This window comes from Ursus arctos, unplaced genomic scaffold, assembly GCF_023065955.2.
Source record: "Ursus arctos isolate Adak ecotype North America unplaced genomic scaffold, UrsArc2.0 scaffold_14, whole genome shotgun sequence".
Classification (NCBI taxonomy): domain Eukaryota; kingdom Metazoa; phylum Chordata; class Mammalia; order Carnivora; family Ursidae; genus Ursus; species Ursus arctos.
In genome coordinates this window covers 67,319,510-67,342,018 of record NW_026622808.1, presented here as the reverse complement: position 1 = coordinate 67,342,018, position 22,509 = coordinate 67,319,510, and the positions used below count along the sequence as shown (strand labels likewise).

At 54.9% G+C, this 22,509-nt stretch overlaps 1 protein-coding gene across 1 annotated transcript in view; it reads right to left on the bottom strand.

Moving 5' to 3' along the window:
• The window catches only part of GRIP2 (glutamate receptor interacting protein 2), a 42,180-nt gene extending 30,530 nt beyond the window's left edge, over positions 1 to 11,650 (bottom strand). The window contains exon 1 of the mRNA XM_026501432.4: positions 11,285 to 11,650. Coding sequence (XP_026357217.1) covers positions 11,285 to 11,324 — 40 coding nt within the window. The 5' untranslated portion in view covers positions 11,325 to 11,650. The remainder of the gene's footprint in view (positions 1 to 11,284) is intronic.
• Positions 11,651 to 22,509: the final 10,859 nt, after the last annotated feature.

Below are 22,509 nucleotides of genomic sequence, written 5' to 3'. Positions count from 1 at the left end.
CCATCACCTCTCTCGATCACATGTCCTCCTTCTGTCTCTCTCGGGGTTGTCTCACAGTAACATCTGCCTTTTTAACGCTTGGCGAAGCTCTTCATAGATTTCAAACATAAGGAAAACAGACTAGTACAACGCAGAGGTTCTCACAGGAGGGTCCCCAGCCCAGCAGTACCAGCATCACCGGGGCATCTGTCAGAAATGCAAATTCTCAGGCCCCACCAAGGCCGGAGTAAATGAGAAACTGGGAGGGTGGGCCCCAGCAATCTGCATGTGCGTGTGTTTTAGTGTATTACCCTAACTCATATTTTCATCTATTTTTAAAATCTTATAGACATTAAAATGGATTCTTTGTGGTGTGCTTTTGTCTGGGTTCGGGGAAATGTGTCCTGACCACCACCACAATCAGGATTTAGAACATTTCCATCGCCCCCAAAATTCTCCCTTGCTGCCCCTCTGTAGCCCGTCCCCGCCCCCAACTACCACGGGTCTGTGTTCTCTCTCTGTAATTCTGGCTTCCCTAGAATGCCACAGAAATAGAATCCTACGGTGTGTGGGCTTTGCAGTCTAGTTTCTCTTAGTCAGCACCACCATTTGAGATTCACACATGTTTTTTCATGGATCAGTTCTGTTCCTCGTTATTGCTGACTGGTGTTCGACTGCAGGGCTGGACTGCTTGCTTAGCCATTCGCCTGTTGAAAGACACTTCCACTCTTTCCAGTTGGGGGTGATTTCACAGAAAGCCGTAATCAATATCCGCATACAAGGGTTTGTTTGAACATCACATTCCATTCCACCTGGGGCAAAACCCAGGAGTGGGATTCGGGTCATGCGGTAAGGATGAGGTGAGCTTTGTAAGAAACTGCCAAACTGATTTTCAAAGTGGCTGAGCTATTTTGCACGTCCACCGGTAATGTGTGAGGGGTCCGGCTGTCTCTCACTCTCGCCAACATATGCAATGTTAGTTACGGTTCTTTTTTTAAATTCTAGTCATTCTAATAGAGACGTAGAAGTTTCTTATTGTGGCTTTTTTTTTCAGATTTTTTTTTAAAGATTTTATTTATTTATTTGACAGAGATAGAGACAGCCAGCGAGAGAGGGAACACAAGCAGGGGGAGTGGGAGAGGAAGAAGCAGGCTCATAGCGGAGGAGCCCGATGCGGGGCTCGATCCCATAACGCCGGGATCACGCCCTGAGCCGAAGGCAGACGCTTAACAACTGCGCCACCCAGGCACCCCTTCCGATTTTATTTTTAAGTAAACTCTACACCCAACATGGGGCTGGAACTCACAACCCCAAGATCAAGAGTCACACGCTCCACCGACTGACCAGCCAGGCGTCCCTCTTATTGTGGTTTTAAATGTGCACGTGCCTAACGACTGACGACGTCGTGAGCTTCTCCTTATCTGCCATTCACGTATATCTTCGTTGGTGAAGAGTCTATCCAAAGCCTTTGTCCATTTTTAAGTTGGGCTGTTTTCTTATTACCAAATTTTTATATATTCTGGATACAAGTCCTTTATCAGACACAATAGTCTGTGTTTGGCAAAGGTGATTCTGTGTCACACTGAAGTTTGAGAACCACTGAATCCTATTTTACCCAACTTGTAGTTTTAATAATTATTAACACTCTGGGGGCGCCTGGGTGGCTCAGTCGTTGGGGGTCTCCCTTTGGCTCAGGTCATGACCCCAGTGTCCTGGGATCAAGCCCCGCATCAGGCTCCCCGCTTGGCAAGGAGCCTGCTTCTCCCTCTGCTTGTGCTCGCTCTCTGTCAAATAAATAAATAAAATCTTAAAAAAAACCACACACAACAATTATTAACACCCCGTCATATTTATTCCATATATTTTTATCAATGTTGAAATATTTTATTTCATTTATTATATTTATTACCTTTAAAAGATTTATTTATTTGACAGAGAGAGAGAGTGTGTGTGTGTGTGTGTGTGACAGAGCAGGGGGGAGGGGCAGAAAGAAAGAGAGAGAGTCTGAAGCCGACTCTGAGCTAAGTACAGAGCCCGAGGCAGGGCTCGATCTCACAACCCAACGATCACGACCTGAGCTGAAACCAAGAGTTGGTCGCTTGACCCACTGAGCCACCCAGGCTCCCCTCTATGTTGAAATATTTTAAAACAAACCCCAGACATGATGAAATTATACCTCTAAATATTTCAGTATGCATTTAAAAAGGAACATATTTCTTATCCAACAAAAATACCATTATCACACCTTATAAAATTAAAATGATTCCTTAATTATTAATTTAATACCCACTCCATATTCAAATTTTCCCAATTCCAATGAGTTTTTAATTTCAACAAGTACATTTCTGGTTTTGGAAAGCTTTGTTTGGTCCTTTTGCTTATGTTCTCATTCTGCTTTCATATGCTGTTCTGTCCTTTTCTATTGTGCCTTACATGTCTCTAATAATTTTAAATCTTTCCTTTTTTTTTTTTAAAGATTTTATTTATTTATTTGACAGAGATAGAGACAGCCAGAGAGAGAGGGAACACAAGCAGGGGGAGTGGGAGAGGAAGAAGCAGGCTCATAGCGGAGGAGCCCGATGTGGGGCTCGATCCCACAACGTCGGGATCACGCCCTGAGCCGAACGCAGACGCTTAACGACTGCGCGACCCAGGCGCCCCTAATTCTAGTGGCTTATCCGTAAGTTCTTTGGGATTTTCTGTCACCTATGAAAAATGACAACCTAATTTCTCACTTTCTAAACTTCATACTTTTTATTTATTTTATTTGCCTCTTTGCACTGGCCAGACATGCGGTACAAAACTGATAGAAGTGGTTATACAGACCGAGCTTATCTCCTTCCAGCTCACCCTCTTCATTTCCTGTGGGTTCATCTGTGCATCTCAAAGGAGTTTGAAGCTGGAAGGTTTCAGGTTATCTGCTCTGTGAGAATGCCAGCGCCCCTGTCTCCCCTCAGCACCCCCTTGTCTTAGGCACCGTGCATATTCTGATTCTCCTCTATGTGCTGACAGGTGAGGGGAAGGGGGCTCACGCGTCACGCACCAACCATCCACACTAACCCCTTCTATCTCGTTCACTTCTCACAGCGGCCCTGGGAGGAGGTAGGTGCCACCATCGCTTCCACTTGACAGAGGAGAAAACTTGCCACTCAGAGAGGCAAAGTCCTTAGCCAAGGCAGCTTCTGCAAAAAGCTAGGACCCGACCCCGGGGCCCTTGCCCATGCTACCCCATGTTCCAGGCTCGCTGGACCAGGTTGTTTTTTTCACGCTCCTTCTCCAGGTCCTTTCTGAGCACTAGACTGAGCTACGCAAAGACAAGTGACAAACCATCAGGCTGGCAGGCTCTCCCATGCTCCCCCGGGGGCCACCCCTCCCAGCACCAGGCATGCCCCTTGGGCTTCCAGAGCTTCCTTGGGCCTCACTTAAGCCTGCACACACCCCCACCTGCTCTGGAAGAAGAGCTCTCCAGCTGCCGTCATCCCTGCAGGTCCAGCCTGGCCCGGTGTTAAGACCATGGGCCCAGGATTCAGCCCAGCCTGAGCGCAGACCCTGGCTCAGCTATTCACCAGGGGTGGGAAGGCCACTCCTCTCCCCAAGCCTCTGGCCATGGCTACCTAACTCACAGAACCCATCTTCCCTCTTCTGTGGAGGCATGAGGAAGCAAATTTGGAAAGGAATCAGTCCCCGCAAGGGGCAGAAGCTGAGTATCATCCCATCCCAGCCTCTTCGGGAGGGAGAGGATCAGATTAGGGTTCAGTGGGGGTGGGGTCAGGATGGGTCAAGGTGAGGGCTCAGTCAGAATCAGGGACAGGCTTCAAACTACAGCAGGTTTCTTGACCTCTGCACTATTGACATCTTTTTTTGCTAGATAATTCCACACTGTGGGGGAGGGGGCTCTCTTCTGCACTGTACAATGGTCAGCAGCATCCCTGCCCTCTAACCACTAGATGCCAGTAGCACCCCACCCCATCATAACAACCAAACCGACCACACAACGCCAAAGGTCCCCTTGTCCCCTGGGGAGCAATACTGCCCCACCCAAACTCCCCATTGAAAATCACTGCTCTAGAGTCCAGGTGGGGCTCAGGCTGGGACTGGGTCGGGTTCAGCATGGCCCGGCCAGGATCTCAGGAGGGCGAGACCCTTCACCACCTGCAGCTCTAACCACTGAGAAACCACCCAGCTCCCCCAGCACTCTGCCTCTGCAGACCAAGGCTAGGCTCCCTTTGCTTGCCAAAAAGCAGTAAATAACAAATCAGACAACAGTTAAGCCCAGAATCATTTCCAGGGTCCCTGGAGTTGGGCCCCCAGCAGCTTCACTCACTACCCCCCGCCCTTGTCCCCCAGGCCCCTTATTCACACCAGCCGACACCAATTCCGGCAACACGCCATTAAGTATAATGCCTCCCATTACGGTTCCCTAATTTGCACTTCATTGAGATTCAACAAGATGTTTCTGAGCTAATAAAATTAAAAAGACTGGTTTCTATCAACTATGTGACAGTGAACATCTCTGGTATTTCATGTGGGCAATTCTGGAATTAAAATCTGTCTTATCCCCTGCAAATGAGATTCTGCCACTGGAAAATCCCTCTCTCCTGGGCTGTCCTGGGAAGACCAGAGATAAGCTTGCTGGCTCCAGGTTTGAGTCTGGGGGTGGGGGAGGGGGAAGATTATCTCCTAAGGAGAGGACAAGAAAGCAGAGGGTCAAGTTCACCAAATTCAGAGCAGTAGGATCCCAAAGAATGGAGCACAAAAAAAACCAGTGGATTAAATGTGGTGTTTTGAGCCCAGATATTAAACAAAAAATCCAGAAACCTAGAGTGAGGAACGGTGGGATCCTCAAACGTGGATCCCCAAAAGCCGCAGGATGTTGGCTCTGAAAGACAGGACCCATGTCCTGGGGTGTCTCTAAGGCATCCTCCGAGTTGGTCTTCCAGACTGCCTCTCCTCCCTTTCTACACCCCAATATTCAGATTTTGCTCCCCTGAAGGGCACGGTGCCAAGCTGGGCTGCAATGACCCCCTTGGGACAGAGGTGTCGGGTCTGCTCATCTCAACACTGAGTGACCCCAACTCCCTTCTTTCCGCTTTGGGTACAGGCTGTGAGCATCTCTTTTCCTAGCGTGTGCTGCAGACCAGAATTCATACAACTGTGTGCAAAGAGTCGGCGGGCGTGAGAGACCCCTCTCTAGGGAAGGCACGTGCATTTTAGTGTGTAGCTTTGACGAGCTCTCTTGGAGACGGAGGCCACTCAGGACGACTAACTGCTAGATAAGAGGCTTCTGCATCTCCAAGACCCCCTACCATATTCAGGAAGGCACCCATGCGGAATGCTACAATGTCTGTGATGCCTGTTCAACAACACTGCCCCACTTCCGTGAGCATCCCAGGGTGGGGGGAAACTGAGGCAGCATTCAAACCAAGAATCAAGGCAGGGCCAGAATTTCCAATTGGCTGTATGCCTTGAGTCTCTATTTCTCCATCCATAAAATGGGGGGTGTATCCCCCCCGCATTGCTGGCTCCAGCCAGCCCAGGCTTGAGAATTTGAGGGAATTATTTTATTTATAGAAAACCCCACGGGGGTTCAGACCCCGGTCCTCCGCCCTCACAGAACCTGCTTGCTCTCTCTCCCGCTCTGTCTCTTTTTTGTTCTGGGACTTAGTAATTACATGCTTAGAGATGAAGGCTTTTCAAAAACATCTTTCCCACCAATTTTCAGCTGGAAACGTGCATAAAAACAGAGATATTTTTATCCGCGTGTTTCTTTTTTCCCCCGTCTCCTCCTTCCAGCAATGGGCAATTATGAGCTTTTGCCTTCAGTCAATCCGTCCTGTAAGAACTCGCTTCCGAGGGAAACGCATTTGCACAGCGCTGCCGGCCTGTCCTGGCAGATGCGGGCTGGCCCGTCGGGCAGCAGGAGGGAGCGAGGCAGCGCTGAGAACACAGTGTACACCTGGCCCCCCACCCCCCGCTACAGCCAGGGCTGGGTGGGTGGCTTTCTTTTTGATTTTATTTCTCTTGAAAGCTTTGCTAATTTGCCTTCATTATGCCCGTCTCTCTGGGGCCCCAGGGAGCTATTGAGCTTTGACAAAGGGAAAAGGAAGTCTGCCCCTGGCCAGGCCGCCTTTGCCAGGATCCCGCCTCAGCAAGAAGGGGGCGCGGGAGGGTGGGGCCCCGACTCAGCCGCGACTGAGCCAGGTTCTCCGGACCTCCAGGAGGCAGCATTCGGCATGGGGGGGTGGTACTGAGAAAACGAAGGCCCAGAGGCTCAACCTGAGGCGGAAAGGAAACGACTGCACGGAGGGCCAGCCCAGCCCCACGCTGAAGAGGAGAAGGGGGCTCCTGGGTCCAACCTTCACAACTGTCCCCAGAGGCCCACGGCCGACTCCGGGGGCAGCAGCGGCTCACCGTTCCAGCACACCACCAAGGGATCTGCCAGTCCCAGCTCGGTTGTTCCCACCCCAGCAGGCATTGCTGGAAAAGGAAAGATGGACTTCGGACTTCAGCCAACTTCAGATTCTGATTCTAAACCTTGCTGCCCACTGGCTAGGGATCTGGACAAGTCACTTCTCTCTGAGCCTCAGGCTTCTCTGCACAGTGCGAGGGCTCACCTCCTGGGTCAGCGTGAGGGATCACTGAGATGATGGGGTATACACAGAAGCCATGAAACACGGGAGTTCTCTCCCTGCCCTCATCGCTGACCTCGTAGAAAGGTTTTCGTAGATTAACAATGGTAACGACTCCTTCTGATTAAGTGCTGGGTGCTGTGCTAGGTGCTTCATAAGCATTGTCTCGTTTCATCCTCACTACCTTCCGCGATGGTATGATCATTATTCCCATTTTACAGAGGGGGAAACTGAGGTACACAGAGGTTAATTGACTTCCCATGGTAAGGAGCAGGGTTGAGGTTTGAACCCAAGCCATGTTCTATGACCTTTAAAATAATTACCACTTTATCCTCACGCTACTCCTAGGTGTGGGCGCCATATATCATCTCCATGTTATAGATGTGGAAACTGAGGCACAGAGAGGTCAAGGGAACTTCCCAGCGTCACACAACTCCTGAGTGTCAGAGCCATGGGCCCCTCCAGTCTCCTCCTCCCACCCATGACAGTCCTGGGGAGACTCCAGGGTAACGCCTATGACCCTGAGGTCACTCTGCTCCAGGCAGCGGCCCAGCTCCTGTGGGCACTGCCCACAGAAGGATGCCCCTCTGGCCGCTACAGGCTGGACCAGGCCAGATAGCTGGATGGAGATACATGGGGTACAGGCTGACCTCAGAGTGACCACACCGATCCCCGCAGCTGACAAGTCTCCCCAGAGGCCGGCCTCCCACAGAGAGAGAAGCAGGGAAAGATCAATTTGGCAACAGGATGAGTCCTCCTTCTGTTCAATGCATGTTTTTAAGGGAAGCAAGACATATACCAAGAAATTTTAAAAGTAGATGCCCGGTTTACTTGCTGCCAAGGATTGAGAAAAAAGAACATGGAAAAGGAGCGCCAGGCCCAGACTCTCCATGCACTAACTCATTTAACTCTACCGAGAGCATCAGGGGGGAGGCTCACGGACTTCCTCATTTTACAGATGCGGAGACTGAGGGCCGGAGAGGTCACTCAGCTGGTGAATTGCAGAGGAAGGACTGGAGTCCAGATCGGAAGTGGGCATGACCTGGAGAGGCTGCCAGTCCCACAATCCCCCCTCCATGAGGTGTGTAGGACCCCTGGCACTGGAACCTGAAGCCACGCTCAGGCTGACATCCCTGCCATGGCCATAGAACCCATGGTGGCCCTGACATCATGTGGGATGAGGGTGAAGGCTCAAGTCAGGCCTCGGCCTTCTGCCTCTTCTGGGCCTAGGCTCTCCCGCCTCACCCTGAAACCAGCAATATCAAGGAGCACGACCTTAAAACTGGGTCACCAAGGGAACCATTTTATTTCCTGATGGTGGCTACCTGGGGCAGTAAAAAGATTCAATTCACTCTGTGAAGAGTAAAAGCAAAAGTTCTCACCACAATTGACAGTCCCTTGGCCTCCCTGACTTCACCCCCTAATACTCTCCCCTTTGCCAGCTCCACTCCAGTTTCCTCGTCTTCCCACTGTTCCTCACACCAAACTTGTGCCCACCCCAGGGCCTTTGCACTGGCTATTCCCTCTGCCCAGAAGGCTCTTCCCCCAGACATCCACAAAACTCCCTCCCTCACGTCCTTCAGGAATTTGTGGAAATGTCACCTTCTCAGGAAGGTCCTCCTCAATCAGCCTGTTGCACAACCACCCCTCCCCACACCTCCAGCACCTCTCATACCCTCCTTCCGTACTTGATCTTTTTCATTCACTCAACACCATGTAACAGACCTCACTTTTTAAAAAAATGTCCTGATTTCATTTACTATCCGCCTCTGCCCACTAGGATGTCAGGTCCAGAAGGCTGGGTTTTGTCTGTCTGTTCACTACTGTGTCCAGCATGGAAACCATGGCATCTAGTAAGTGCTCAGTAAATCATTTGGAATTCAATCCCCATTTAGAGTAGGAGTATGGGGATCAAAGAGATGGAATGAGTTGTTCCAGGTCACAGAATCAGGAAGGGCAGAGCCAGGATGCAAAGCTGGGCCTCCCTGATTCCACAATGTGGCCTCTGTGGTCAAGGGCCTGGAGTTTCCCCGTGGCCACAGCCCCTGCCGTGGGGTAAGAGGTCAGGCCTGCCCAACGATCCAGGCAGTTATGGTGAGAGTCCCTCAGGGGATGGGTGGCCCAGGCCACAGCAGAAGGACTACCCACCCCCCTGCCTTTGACATACATACACATTCTGCCTGAGCCTTCCCAGGCCCCGGCTGGGAGGCCAGTGCTCACTGAGGCCCAGTAGGCCCTGGGAACAAAGACCACTTTGTGGCAGGGAGGCAGAGAGTAAACACTGAGGGGCTAGGGGATGGAGCTTCCTGCCAAAATCTGTATTCAGGCCTACTGTGCACCCAAGCCTGGTCACATCCCTTTCTGTAGGGGCTTAGGGCTAGTGGGTGGTGAACAAGCCTCCCAGAAGCAAGACTGGACATGTGCAGGCAGGATCCATCGGGGGCAGAGAAAGGGCACCGAGCAGTACATTCCATAGACCCCAACCCCAAGCCTGGCTCTCACTGAGGAGCTCTGCAAGTGGCCTGACTTCTCCCGGCCTCAGCCTTCCCTGCAAAATGTAGAGGGTGTATGGAGTAGCCACCTATTGGCTGCCGTCATCCCCCCCGCCCCCCGCTCCTGGGGAGGCCGCATGACCAGGACTGGCTGGTCAATCAGAGGTCTGGTGATTGATGGGGGTAAGCATATGATCCCAGTTGGGCCAACAAAAGGCAGCCCTGGGATGTTTGCTGGAACTATTGGAAGTAGGTTCTCTTTCCTTAGAGATGACTGACCTGGTTGACCTTAAACTCAAAGGTTATAGAGCCCTCTGGGCACCTCAAGGAGAGGAGTTAGTCTGCCTGAAAATAAAGCTTACCTAAAGAGAAGCAGAGACCCGGAGTCCTAATGATGGTAACTGAGCACCTGGATCCCACTGTACCTAAGCTCCATCTTTGGACTTTTCTTAAGAAAAAAAAAAAAGAAAGAAAGTCTCAGTGCTGACATCACTGTGGCAGGTATAATCATGAGGTTCTGTGGCCTGGGGAAGAGACTAGGGTGAGGACTGCAGCGGTGAGGGTGGGGGTCAAGTAAGTCAACAGAGAGAAAAAGCCAGCGAGATGAAGAAGGGCACTGAACGCCAAGATAAGGAGCTGTGATCAGATGTGAGTTTTAGCAAGCTCCTTCCCAGGGCAGCGTGGGGAGGTGGGGTGGAGGCTACAAGGCTGAGGAAGAGACCGGGGCAAAGGTCCAGGCAGGCAATGCTGAGGCCTGAGCCCAGGTGGAGGCCATAGGCGCAAGAGGTAGGGGAAGACAGCTCCCCAGTAGTCCTCCAGGGAAGTCTCCAGGGCACTACTGACCTTGTGACTCTGACCACTGCAGGACAAGGTCACCTGGCTCACCTGAGCCTTAGGTCCAGAGGACAGATATACCCAGGACAGGAAGGCAGTGCCCCAGGTTATAGCGTAGTCCCCGGGAGGGAGCAGGGGCAGACTACATGGGGTCAAATCCCAGCTTTGCTACTTCTGGCTGTATGGCCTTGGACAAGTCACTTAACACCCTCATGCCTCAGTTTCCCCAGCTGTGAAATGGAGAGAAGAATAGTACCAAACTCACATTATTGTGAAAATTAAATGAGAAAATGCACAGAAAGAGCTTAGAACAGAGCCTGGCACAAAGTCAGATCTCAACAGCTGTCAGCTACTATTATTATTTGTGTTATTATCTGGGGACCTGGGGTGACCCTGTCTCTGCCCCTGGCCATGGGTGGGGGGTGGGAGCCTGAGTTCACTGGGCGGAGGGAGCTGGACTATGAAAGTCATCTGAATGCCAGTCCTGGCTTGACCGCTGCGCTGTAGCTGTGGGGCCTCCGGTGGGCCCCCCCCCACCCCGAGCCTGTTTCCTCATCTGTCCACTGGGACCACAGCCCCTGCCCTTGGAACTGTTTCAAGGAGGTACCATCAAAGTATGTTGAGTGTGGGAAGGGATCACAGGGGTAGCCCCAGGGTACCCAATAAAGGATGACCTGCTGGTGGCTCTTGACAAGCTGGTGGGGCAGGGGGATGCAGCCCAGCAGGATGAGGCTGGAGAGACAGGTAGCCAGAGAGACAGATGGAGCAACCATGCTTGCTCCAGAGCCCCTCCCACGGGGCCAAGCCAGTCCCACCCAGGAATGTGGCTGCTGCATGACACCTGCCCCACTGCACTCCCAGAGCCCCGGCGTTCACCAACCAGACCCTGGGCCAGGGCTCCTGCCGCCTGCCACCAGGTCCAGCCTCCCACCTGCGACAGGCGCTCCCTCCACACCAGCCTGAGCTCGGCCTTGGCCCTCACGTGTCTGGGCAGGGAGCTCACGCCCGCCAGCTCATGCCCATGCCCATGCCCGTGCCCAGGCAGGACGTGCCTTTGGGAGGCACCTCTGAGGGGCCGAGTGCCGCCCTCTGCAACTCCAGACCCGCCTCTGCCCTGCTGTGCAGGACGGCGCGGAAGCCTGGTGGACTCAGCCCCAGCTGCAGGACTGCAGGACGGCAGCCGGGTGGGACAGACAGTCCTCCCGCGGGCCCCCCAGAGCCAGGTGTCCGGCCCTGCCCTCCCTCCGGGCTTTGGGTCTCTGGGGAGTGGCCGTCCCAGTCTCCTCCCTGGGAGCAGCAGCCCCGGAGGGTTCAGCCCCATCACTCTGCCCACGGGTCCCCAAGACTTACCCGCCTCTCCAGGGGTCTCCCGGCTGAGCCCACACAGCATGTCTGCTATTGTCTCCTCGGCTGCCCACCAACTCCCTCGGGAGCCACCACGCTGCTCAGCCCTCCCGCACCCTCCTTCACCCTCCCCCGGGGAGGGGCTGTGGAGGGAAGCTCACAGCTCCCACTGGCTGGGCACCAGGTCCACCCACTGCAGCGGGCGGCTCTCTGCTTAAAGGGGACACGGCCACTGGAGGGCTGGCTCTCGGAAGTCGTCCCACAGCCCCCACCGTGCCCACAGTCTGAGTCTGGGTGGGGAGCTCTGAAGAGGGCACACCGGGGTCCTCCCGCTGGGTCCCCAGGCAGACACACCCCGGGGGCCGGTTCTGCTCCTAACTGGCCCTGGGACCTTGGTAAGTGACTGCTCTCCTCAGCCTTCAGTTTTTCCACCTAGAAAAGAGGAACAGTGCCTTCCAAACTTTTTTTTTTAAGTAGCAGATTCCAATAGAATCTTGCACAGAATGCCAGAACACGAGCCAGATAAAGTGCAGCCATATGCCAGAGTGCGTCTGCAGGTCTCAGGTTAGAAGCCCTTGAGCTCAGAGTCCCCTGGGGCTCTTCCACTGACATTGCAACTACCTCCTCTAGGCCTCAGTTTCCTTTTCTGTCAGGTAGGGCATGGGGAGGATAAGCCCAGCAGCCTGCCACATGGAGCTACCCCCCAGCCTTTGGGGAACCCCGAGCAAGATGGGCAGAGGATCTGCCTGCCTTGCGCTTGACGGGCAGGGGCAGCTGGTCACAACTCCAGCCCCAGCTGGGCCTCAGCCCTGCACACTCCTGGATTCCTCCACGCCAGCTCAGGACTGACCCTGACGACCCTGATGGACTCACAAGTCCCCTCCTCCCGCTGTCCAGCTGCTTGTGCTCCCCATCCCACCAATGTGTGGGCACCAGCTGAGGGCTGGACGCCACGTAGGTGCTGGGAAGAAGAGGGGTAAGAGCCACGCAGGGTGTAGGTAGCCTGTACGCCTGACTACACGTCCCCTCCTGCTGAATGCAGCTCAGAGCGAGACAGATGAGGTCCCAGCTCCCGTGGAGTTCTTGGATACATGGGAACATACGGGGCTCAAATTGGTCCCGTGTCCTGCAGTGAATGAAAATGTACAGCACCGTGGTTAGCGAGCGGCTGCGGCTTCTAGGTTCCCTCCTGCTGCCCACTTCCCAAGGGTGCCTGGTGCTTTGGGTGACTTCATGTACGTCCCAGGGCACAGGCTCCAGGTTCCAGGCAAAGTTGTTGGGCGGGCAGTGAGGTCAAGGTCTCAGCCATAGAAGGGGTGGTGAGCACTGGATCAGAGAGAGGGGCCTGAATTGGGAGGAATCTGCTGGGAGAATGGGGGCAGGCAGGGAAGGGGGGCACAGGCTGTCAGCAATGGTCCACGGTGCCCAGCAATGGTCAGGACGAGGCTCTCAGTGAGGACCCTGACCATCAGCAGGGCACGAAGGGCCACTTTGGGGTGGTCCCAGCTCTACACCAGGCAGGAAGGGACATGGCCCTTCTCAGCATGTGAGCTGCTCTTAATGGACGCTCACCCTCTTCCCCTAAAGCCTTGTGCACCACGCAGCCCTCCACCCCATATTTACGGCCCCCTCCCGGTGGAGGGCTGCGGAGCGTACAAGCCGGGAGAGCTACATCCGCCTGCTCTTGTAAGAAAATATTTGCTCGCCCTACAGATGCATCTCAATGAGCGATTAAGGTTGGTGATCTATCTCTCTTCCTGCTCCTTTGGAATTTACTTTTGTGGATGAGAAGCTCCTGGAAAGGTCACGCCGTGGGTTATGGGAGAGCTTCCATGCAGCGTTTCTCTGAATGCCTGCTGTGCCAGGCACTGGGGACTGAGAGACCAGGAGACACGTGGGGAACAGTGTCTTCCCCGTGCCCTCTGTCCCTGTCATCCCACATTTTCACTTGATTTTATCCAAGAGTGGGTCTGGAAGCAACCGTTGGTCTATTCTGGAATAAGGCAGGGTTTAAGTAAGTACCTGGCACGAAGGTTAAGTGACTTGCCCAAGGTCACCCAGCTATAGGGGTGGAGCCAGGTTCACAGGGAAGAGGTCTCTTTTAAAAGGTGCTGCTGTGTGCCTCTCAGGATTTCAGGGGTTAGTGAGGGGGTCTGGAAGTGCCGATGAGGGGCAGTTAGCTCGGTTGGGGGTTCACCGAGGAGGTGTTTTGAGCCTGACTTTGAAGGATGAGAGGGAATGAGCCCAAGAAGGGAAAATGCAGCATAGGTGTGCGCCCAGGCACGCGGTCCTGGGTAAGCAGTGAGGCGACCGGGCGGGACATGCACACAGAGCCGGGCCCCGAAGGGTCTAGTGAGGCCTCCGTCCTCCAAGGGTAGCGGACCAGCAGCAGCCTCAGGAACTCCTCAGCAACGCAGACTCTCAGGCCCCACCCCTGCCCACTCAATCAGAATCCGCATTTGAACAAGCTCCCCTGGGGCACATAGGGAGTTCGAGAAGTGCTGCTTGGAGTTTGGCTTTCATCCTGCAGGCAGTGGGAACCAACAACGCTGGAGAGCCGGCCAGTAAGAAGGCTCTGCAAGGACCTCAGAGTGCAGCACCGCCTGAGGGAGAAGGGAGGAGGGCCTGGCAATGAGCAGCAAGGGTCCCTTCTGGGAGCCCAGAGCAGGCAAAGCTGCCGTTGGTCCTGCTCCAAAGACGACCCCTCTCATGCAACGAACGCTGCCAAACTTCGGGGAAGCAGAGGAAGAGGGGGACAGATTGCCGGGCGTGCAAGGCTCGGCTAGAAGCCAGGCCTGCCGGGGATCCGGGCCGCCAGAAGCTCCCAGTCAGAGCGTTTGATTGTTCCGTGTTTCCAACGCTGTGAATGGGCCAAGAGGGGACTGGAGGACGTACGGTAGGTGGCAGGGCCCCTGAGCTGGCAGGCACGCCCTCCATGTTCAGCAGAGGCCCTGACGCCCGCACGTCCTCAGGTTTTGTGAGACACCTGGAGGACGACTGCTGTGTGACCTGGGGCATGCGTCCAACCCTCTCTGGACCTCAGCTTCCTCACTGTGCAACGGGATAATCAAAAGCACCCACCCGCTAGGCCTGGGGAGACTGCGGACTCATGAGTCAGAAAGCACTTATCCATCACCTTCCTGTCAAGACTGTCATGCCAACACCATGAAACAGACCAGCGAGGCAGAGCTCTAAGGTGGCTGAGTGCACAGGCCAGGGGCACCCAGGTTCAAATCCCAGCTCTGCCACCCTTGAACTATGTGACTCTGGGCAAGTCACTTCTGCACGAGCCTCCGCTTCCCACCCATGAGGAATGAGGGGCAGAGACCCGAAGGGCTTTGCGGACCGTGACTGTGGAACACATACTCCTGACCTCCCCCCTACACGAAGCCGGGCCTGTGGGGCCCTTCTTGGTGTCTCTGAATGGGGCTCCACGGGCATCATGCTGCCTGCTGTGCCAGGCTGTCCCTGCAGGACTCGCCGCAGGACTCCTGGCATCGCTGCCCCCCCCCGCCGGCTGCCCCCTCAGGGGCATGATGGCCGCAACTGGGAACCAACTGACCCCACGCCACACAGATGGGAAAACCGAGGTCCAGGTGGGGCCGCGTCTGGGGACCCCTGACAATGCGCGGGGACGGGGGCTGGACCTCAGCCTCCGCCTTTTCTCTCAGACCCCGGGGCTGAGTCCACCATAACCACAGGGGAGCTGTGCGAGCCCGCTGCACCCTGCCCCCCTCCACCCCTGACTGACAGCCGGAAATGAAGTCTGGGTGGGAAGGAGGCAGAGATGGCGATCTGAAGGCAAGACAGATAAACCCTTTCCTGCTGTTCTGCTGCTTCTTCCTCCCTCTCTCCTCACACCACCCCAGAGGCCAGGCCAGGACAACTGCTGCCCCCCGACTGGTTGGTAAACATTTCCACAAGGTGGGTCCCCATTTTACAGAGAGGGAAACTGAGACCCAGTCTGTGATTCCAACAGCCACAGGGGAGGCACTAGCAGACCCCCTCTTAGGGGGTGCTATTTGGCTGCAGCTCCCACTCCAGCCAAGCTGTTCCAAACACTCCCCCCCCCATTGTCCCTCACCTGACTCCAGGGGCAGTGCCACATCAGCGGGCTGCTCCCAGGCTGCGGCCCCAGACACCTGCCGGTTCCCAGAGCCCTGCACTGCAGCCTTCCCCCAGCGCTGGAGGGCATGGGCATGCCGGCCAAAGGGACTCAGGTGGCAGGCTGTGTGCTCGGACCAAGGAAGGGGGAGGCTCTGGGATGCCAGAGGAACCACAGCTGACCGTTCTTCAGAACCAGGAGAAGACCCCTTGTGTGCCAGGCCTGACTTTCAACATTTTACATGTATTTCCTCATTTCATGCCACAACATCCCCATTTCAGAGATGACAAAACAGGAGCCCAGAGAGGTGAAGCCACTTGCTCTTAGTCACACAGGGAGTGAGGGGTGAACTGGGATTTGAACCCAGGTCCTCCTGATACCATCCTCACTAACACCCCAACCCCTAGCCCCCTGAGAAAGGCACACTCAGAAGCCCTCTCACCAGTCCATGCAGATTCAGGAAGGACAAAAGGACTAGGGGGGAGGCAGGAGGGCCAAGCTGATGCCCCTGGGGCGTCTCTGGGAATCTTCTGACTGGAGAGGGGCGAGAGGCACCAGCCCGGGCCTGTCTATGGTAGGGCAGCTCCCTACGGCTCCTTCTTGGCCTCTGTAATTCCCTTGATGCCTGCAATGGCTTCCCTCCTGGAAAAGAGGACATGAGGCCACAGAGGGCCTCTCTGAGCCTCAGGTTCGTCCTCTAAAGTACTGATGATGAAATTGTCCACTCAAAGGACTACTGTTGAGAAACTCAGTGAATAAGCAAAACACCTAGAAAACTGTCCAGTACAGGGCACGCAAAAGTAGCCAGCGTGATCACAGCCCTGCCCCATCTCTCTGGCCACTCATTCATTCAAAGAATATTTAGTAAGCACCCACTACCTGCTAGAAACTGAGCTTGGCCCGAGTTTTCTGCAATGAACAAAACAGCTGTAGAGCCTGCCTCTCTGGCTCTTAGTTCAGGGAGAAAAACGTGCAAATCTAGATCCATGACGAGACGGTGCGGAGGGGAGTCGGGACAGCACAGGCAGGGGGGCCAGGGAGGCTCTCGGGGGAACGGGGAGACGGCGCTCAGGCAGAGAAGCATGGAAAGGGGAGCCGTCAGGGGGCCAGTGTGGCTGAGGTCACCGGGCGGGAGAGGAGTCAGGATTCTGCTTTGGGCACGAGCGGAGCTGCCGATGGGTTCTGAGCAGGGCCATGTGCGATCTGACTTTCCTCCAAATGGTGCCCAGCAGAATGGGCTGTGGGGTCAGGATGCATGGCTGGTGGTGGCGGGTGGACAAGAGGGGAGGAAAGAGGAAAGGCACCTGAGAGGCAGGAAACCCAGAACCCAATTTTCTCTACTCTCCAGGTTAGTCCCTGCCTGCTCTGAGCCTCAGTTTCCCCTTCCACCACACATTAAAGCCCTTCTGATAGGGACAGCCAGCTGTGCGAGTTTGGGGACCCACCAGGGGGGAGAGGTCAGAAAGCAGAGTCCAGATGCATCTTGATGCAAAATGAGAAGAAATAGAAAAAGGGGACATTTTGTGTCAATGAGACTTTGATTAAAAAAATAATAATAAAAGCAAAAAAATAAAATTGAAAATTGAAAAAAAAGAAAAGATGAACGGCCACTGACTGAATAGGCAAGGCACCAAGCATGAAGGGAAACAGCCCCAAGGTCACGCAGAGCCGTTCCAACTCACTGGCATCAGAGAAGTGTAAACAGAACGGTGAACTCCCACTTGACCCTCATCAGAATGGTGGACATTAGAAATGCAGACAAAGTAAATGTTGGTGAGCATGGGGGGGGGTAGGTGGAGAGTCACGGGCACTCCTGGTGGGGGGTAAACTGAGGCAGCCCTAGAGTGATGAGGTGTCAGTGCATGCTGTCACCCAGCACCCTCACTCCTGGCGGTTATCCAAGGGAAACCCCCCCCCCCCCCCCCCAGCTCCCAAAAGGGCAGGAATGGGAATGCTGTTAGTGAAGCTGACCTTGGTCTCCATCCCGGGGGAGGGGACAGGTAACATGTGGGGGCCACTCCCTATGGAGTACGACACAGCAGTCAGAAGCACAGCGGATGGATTTAGGAAACAAAGGGTCCCGTTAAAGAAAGGAAGAAAGGAAGGCAGAAAAAGGAGAGGAAGAAGGAGAAGGGAGGAAGGGCAGAGAAGGGGAGAAGAGGGGAGGGAGGGGGCGAAAAGAGAATGAGACCTGCCCTGTCACTTCGTTTCTATAGCTGAAAAACACACAGAAAGCACGCAAGGGTGCACACATGTGTAAGAGCTGTTTCACAGAGGGACAGTTTCCAGGGATGTAACTGGGCATGGGGACAGGGCACGAAGGAGGAAAAAATCAGATAAAACAGAGCCAGAGTGGGTGCTGAATTGGCACAGGACCCCGGGTACCATGAACCGAGGACTTCAGCTCAACCCTTGGAGCCTGGGGTTAAAAACAGAACATTAATAGGGGCCCGATGCCACTGGGGAGCCATGGAAGAGTTTAGAGGGAGAAAGGGATAAGTGCTTTAGAAAACTAACTTGAGTGGGTGCTAAGAGAGTCCGTGCGTGAGGGCGACGGCCTCAGCCGACCTCAGGCAACCCTCAGCCATGCTGCTCCAGGGGAGCGGCTCAGGGTCTGCCCACCTGCCCTCTTGCTGCCTTTCAGACAAAAGGAGCATAACATGAAAATAAATGGGCAAGTTCTCAGGGCTCAGCCCTGGGAAAGAGCAGCGTTGTGCGTTCCAATCTCCGGATGTCAATGCCACCCTGGCAGCAGCCCCTCCCTGTCCTGCCCTGGAGAGAACCCTTGGCTGGGCGTCAAAAGACCAGGTTCAAGGCACGACAACTGCTCACACAGGACCTCCTCCATGCCAAGAACATCACATGTGATGTCAGAACATCAGCATCTCCTGCAGAAGGAACTCTACCCAAAGAGGATCTGCTATAAGCCCAAACATAACAAAGGGGACCAAAGAGTCAGGGCTGCTTGAAGGAGTCAGGGAAAGCTGCCTGGTAGAGGTGGTATCTGGCCTACGTCTTGAGGGACAAAGCAACAAACCACTCAAAGATGGGGTGGGAAAGGCATTCCAGACAGAGGGACCAGCCAGCCTAGGCAAAGGGTGGGAGGTGGAAAGGTGCACAGTATGTTAGGGAAAGGCACCCACCAGCATGGCTGGGGTCAGAAGGCCCCAGAGAGCAGGGGGGCTGGGCAGGCAGGTGGGGCTGGGTCCCGAAGATGCAGGGACCTGCTCTGGAGGAGGGAATGCACTGAAGGGGGCACTCCTGGCACTGTGGCCGCCGTGCACATGACATTTAGGGAAGAGTGAGCTCTCCTGAGCGTGCTCCACTGAGATGCTTCGGGGCACGGACGGAGAGGGCAGCCGCCCGGGACCAAGCTGTGAGTAGCAGTGGCTGGACCCTCTGCGCAGTAGAGTTTGATTACAGCGATACCTCCTTGCAGATGGCAATCGATGAGGCTTTGGGAGGGCCAGGCACAGCCCTCCACCTGTGCCCTCGAGTGACTCAGGGGAGCGGGAGACTGGCCTTGGGCCCAGCCTTGTGGCAAACACTATGCCTGGAGTCCCACCTTCCATCCTCTGGGTCAAGAATTGCCCTTGTCCAAATGCATATGCCCCAGAGAAAGAGAAGGGGCTAACATGTACAAAGTGCCCACTGGGTACCTAGCATTTGATGTTTAGTGCCTCATGGAATCTTTCAAAAGCCCTGCGAGCATGCTCCCATTTTATGAGGGGAAACGGAAGATCCAGAGAGGAGAAGAGACTTGGCCAAGCCCTCTAGCCAGTACGGCGCCAGGGTCAGATTTCAGATTCACGTGCTCCTTCCTCGGATCCTTTAGATGGGCCTTTCCCTCCTTCTGGAACTCTCTCCCCCCACCTAAGGATGAAAATCCTTAGAGCCCAGCCTAAATGCTGCCTCCACCCAGAAGCCCACCCTGACCTCCTTCCTGTTTTTCCTTCAATGCATTTGCTCACCTGTTCTTTTCCACTAAATAGGGGACGACCCTTGACTATCTTGCTCATTGATTTCAACCCCAGATCCAGGAGAGGGCCTTGCATGCAGTAAGTGCTAGAATGAATGAATGAATGAATGAATGAATGAATGAGAGATAAATGATGATTATACATAATCTCTAGATTGCTATGTTGGGAAGAAACCAATAATTCATCCCCTCTGACTCTTCAATCCAACATAGAAACCCTTTCTGCTGTCTGATGCAGCCAGTATACCTCCACAAATGGGGAGCTCATCACCTCATAAGCAGCCTACCCTATTCCTGAATAGTTGAGGGATGAGTCCCTCCATTATCCTGAGCTGGAGACTGCCTGTGGCCCTGTGGCCCCCCAGGACCCCAGGACCCTTGTCCCAAGACGGTCCAGACCCCGGTGATGGCCTCTGAGCCCTGGCAGAAAAGCCCAGAGTCTGGATGTGGCTTCCACCATGGGTCCCGCCAGCTCCCCTCCTGCCCTGAGTGTCACTCGGGTGTGTGGGGCTGGAACGAGTGGGTGGCCACGGCCCCAGCGGTCTGGGGCCATGCTCACGTGTGTGTCTTTAATCCCAATGGCTTTCGGCATGCTTTCACCTCCAGCGCATCTGTACCAGGCCCATGTAGCTGGGATGATCACGTCTTTCTACAGATGGGGAACCTGGAGTCCAGAGGGCCAAGAGACCGAGGAACTCAGGTGTCTGGCTCCAAAGCCTTAACCACAGTCCAGTAGACACATATTCTCAAAAGAGCTTTGTGTGAGAGCCTCATTTTCTCCGTACCCTCCTGGTGGACCTGAATATTCAAAGAGAACCCTAGAGTTAGGGGCCGATGTGGAACCTCAGGAAGGGTGATAACCGGGGAAGATCCACCCAAGGGTCCCGCCCGGCTCATGAATATACCGAGAGCCAGGCAGCAGGTCTCCCACTGGTGCAGCTGTGGGGTGGGGAGGGGCCTGCAGGGTTGGGGGTGGGACCTGGCAGAGGCCACTTGTTTGAGGACAAGGCTTGACCCTGAGATTTCTGGGCCAGTGCCTGCTGCCTGCCAGCTGAGGCCTCCCATGTCCCACAGCCCCTCAGCATTGTTTAGGAAGAATCACTGGGAGGTTGCCAACCCATGTCCAGAACTGGCTACCCCCTTCTCCAGCGTCTCCCCCCATTCCCAGCACCATGTACCCTGAGCCATTTCTACCTCCTAATGGTCCCCCAGGAATGCCCCCTCCCTCATCCCTTGCCTGCGTGGCCAAATGCTGCAAGTCCCCACTGTCTCTTCCCCCAGGAAGCCTTCCCTAATCCTCCAGCTGGCTGATGCCTCATCTGGGTCCCCAACGCCCTCGAGCACCTCACAGTCCCACTTCTGTCATTCACCAGACATCCCACCCTCTTCTTTGCCCATCTACCCCCAGATGAGCCTGACACCAAAGTGGTGAGGAACATTCTAGACTGTCCCCTCCCAGCCTGTTAGCACTGCCTCCTCCAGCAGTAGTGCCATGGGAGCCTCAGCGGAGCCCTGGGTTCAAGTCCTGACTCCACCTCTGACTGGTTGGGTGACCTTGAGCAAAAGTGGCCTCAACCTTCTCATGTGTAAAACAGTGGTACACGTGTGGGCTGGAGCCAGAGTCGGACCTGTGGTCCCGGGGGGTTTTCAGCTCCAACCTCAGCTAGCCTGGATCCCCCTCACCTCAGTCTCCGGCTGAGGCTCTAAACGATCCTCAGCCTTTTCCAAAAACCTTCTTCGACAAATCCATTCTGCAAACAGGGCACCAAAACTCAGGGTGGCAGGGACCTTCCCCAAGGTCACCCACAGGGACCCTAGCTGCCCCAGTTGTGTGGCTGTGAGAGGTTGCTGAGGATGTGGCCCCCCTGGCCCGCCCACCTGCCCACACATCTGCTTATGAGTCACCGTCACCTCGGCCAAGACAGCAAAATGCGGGGGCTGGAGAGAGAAAGTCAGCCCAAGGAGAGCAAACGAGTAGATGGGGGGAGGTAGCGAGGGGGCTTCCAGCCGCTGGAGAGCACAGCAGGGGGCACAGAAGGGAAACTGAGGCCAGGAGGAGCAGCCACGCGCTCAAGGACCACAGAAAGTGGGGTCGGTCCCAGTCTCCTGTCTAATGGACGTTCTTTCCGCTCCATCGGGCCATGTCCTCAGGGAAGGAGACAGGGCCCACGGCTTTCACAATTATCCGGGCAATTAAGACAGGCAGATGGTCCTGCTGGACTGAACATTCAAGCTGACAAATGGAGACAGTCTGGGACGTTAGCTGACAAGATCACCACTAGTTCCGGCGGGTGGGTGACACGGGCAAGGCGGATGTGCCATCAGGACTGTCCAGGGCCTGGAATCGGGAAGGGGCCCGGCTACTCTCTGCCTGCTCAGACTTCCCCAGACCTGGGCTCAACTCTGGGCTCTGCCCTGTGACAGCGACCTGGACAGGCTGGGGCATGGACAGAGTTGGTGACAAGGTGGGGAAGGGGGGACACCCTGAGAAAGGGGGCTGCTCAACCAGGAGAGGCAATCTTGGGGGGCTCCGCTGCTGTCTCTGCAGGGCTGTCTCAGGGCGGGGAGAGCAGAAGGAGGATGGAGAATCTTGAGGGAGACTGGGGAAGACACACCAGCAGCCACACGCTGCGGACGCAACAGAGGGGACCCTGTTGCTGGCAGGGCAGCCAGATAACTGACCACTGAGAAATGCTCCTGTGGTGAGACACTTGGGCTTGGAAGTCAGACTGCAAGGGGAGAGGGGAGGGCACAGATCGCATTTCCTTCCTGGCTGAGCGACCTTGGAACGCCGTTTCTTTGTGGCTCAGTTTCCTCATCTGCAAAATGGGGTAATTAATTCACAATTCACAGGACTGTTGTGAGGATGAGAAAATACACATGAAGTACTTAGCATACAGTACTGACATACAGTAAGTGCTCAAGAAATGCTTGGGGAACAAAGAATAGGTCCAGAAGTTTGCGCCTTATCTCTGCCTTCTTGATAAAAAGAGAAATCCCGTGGTCTCTGAGACACCGCAGTTGATCTGAACGTCTGGGGCGTCCCCCACCGCGGAATCAAGAGGGCAGAGGCCTAGGAGCCGGGTGCTGTTTGGGCCCTGAGGGAGGGGCTGGTTTCCACCTTGGGAGTCAGATGTGAGACCCCGG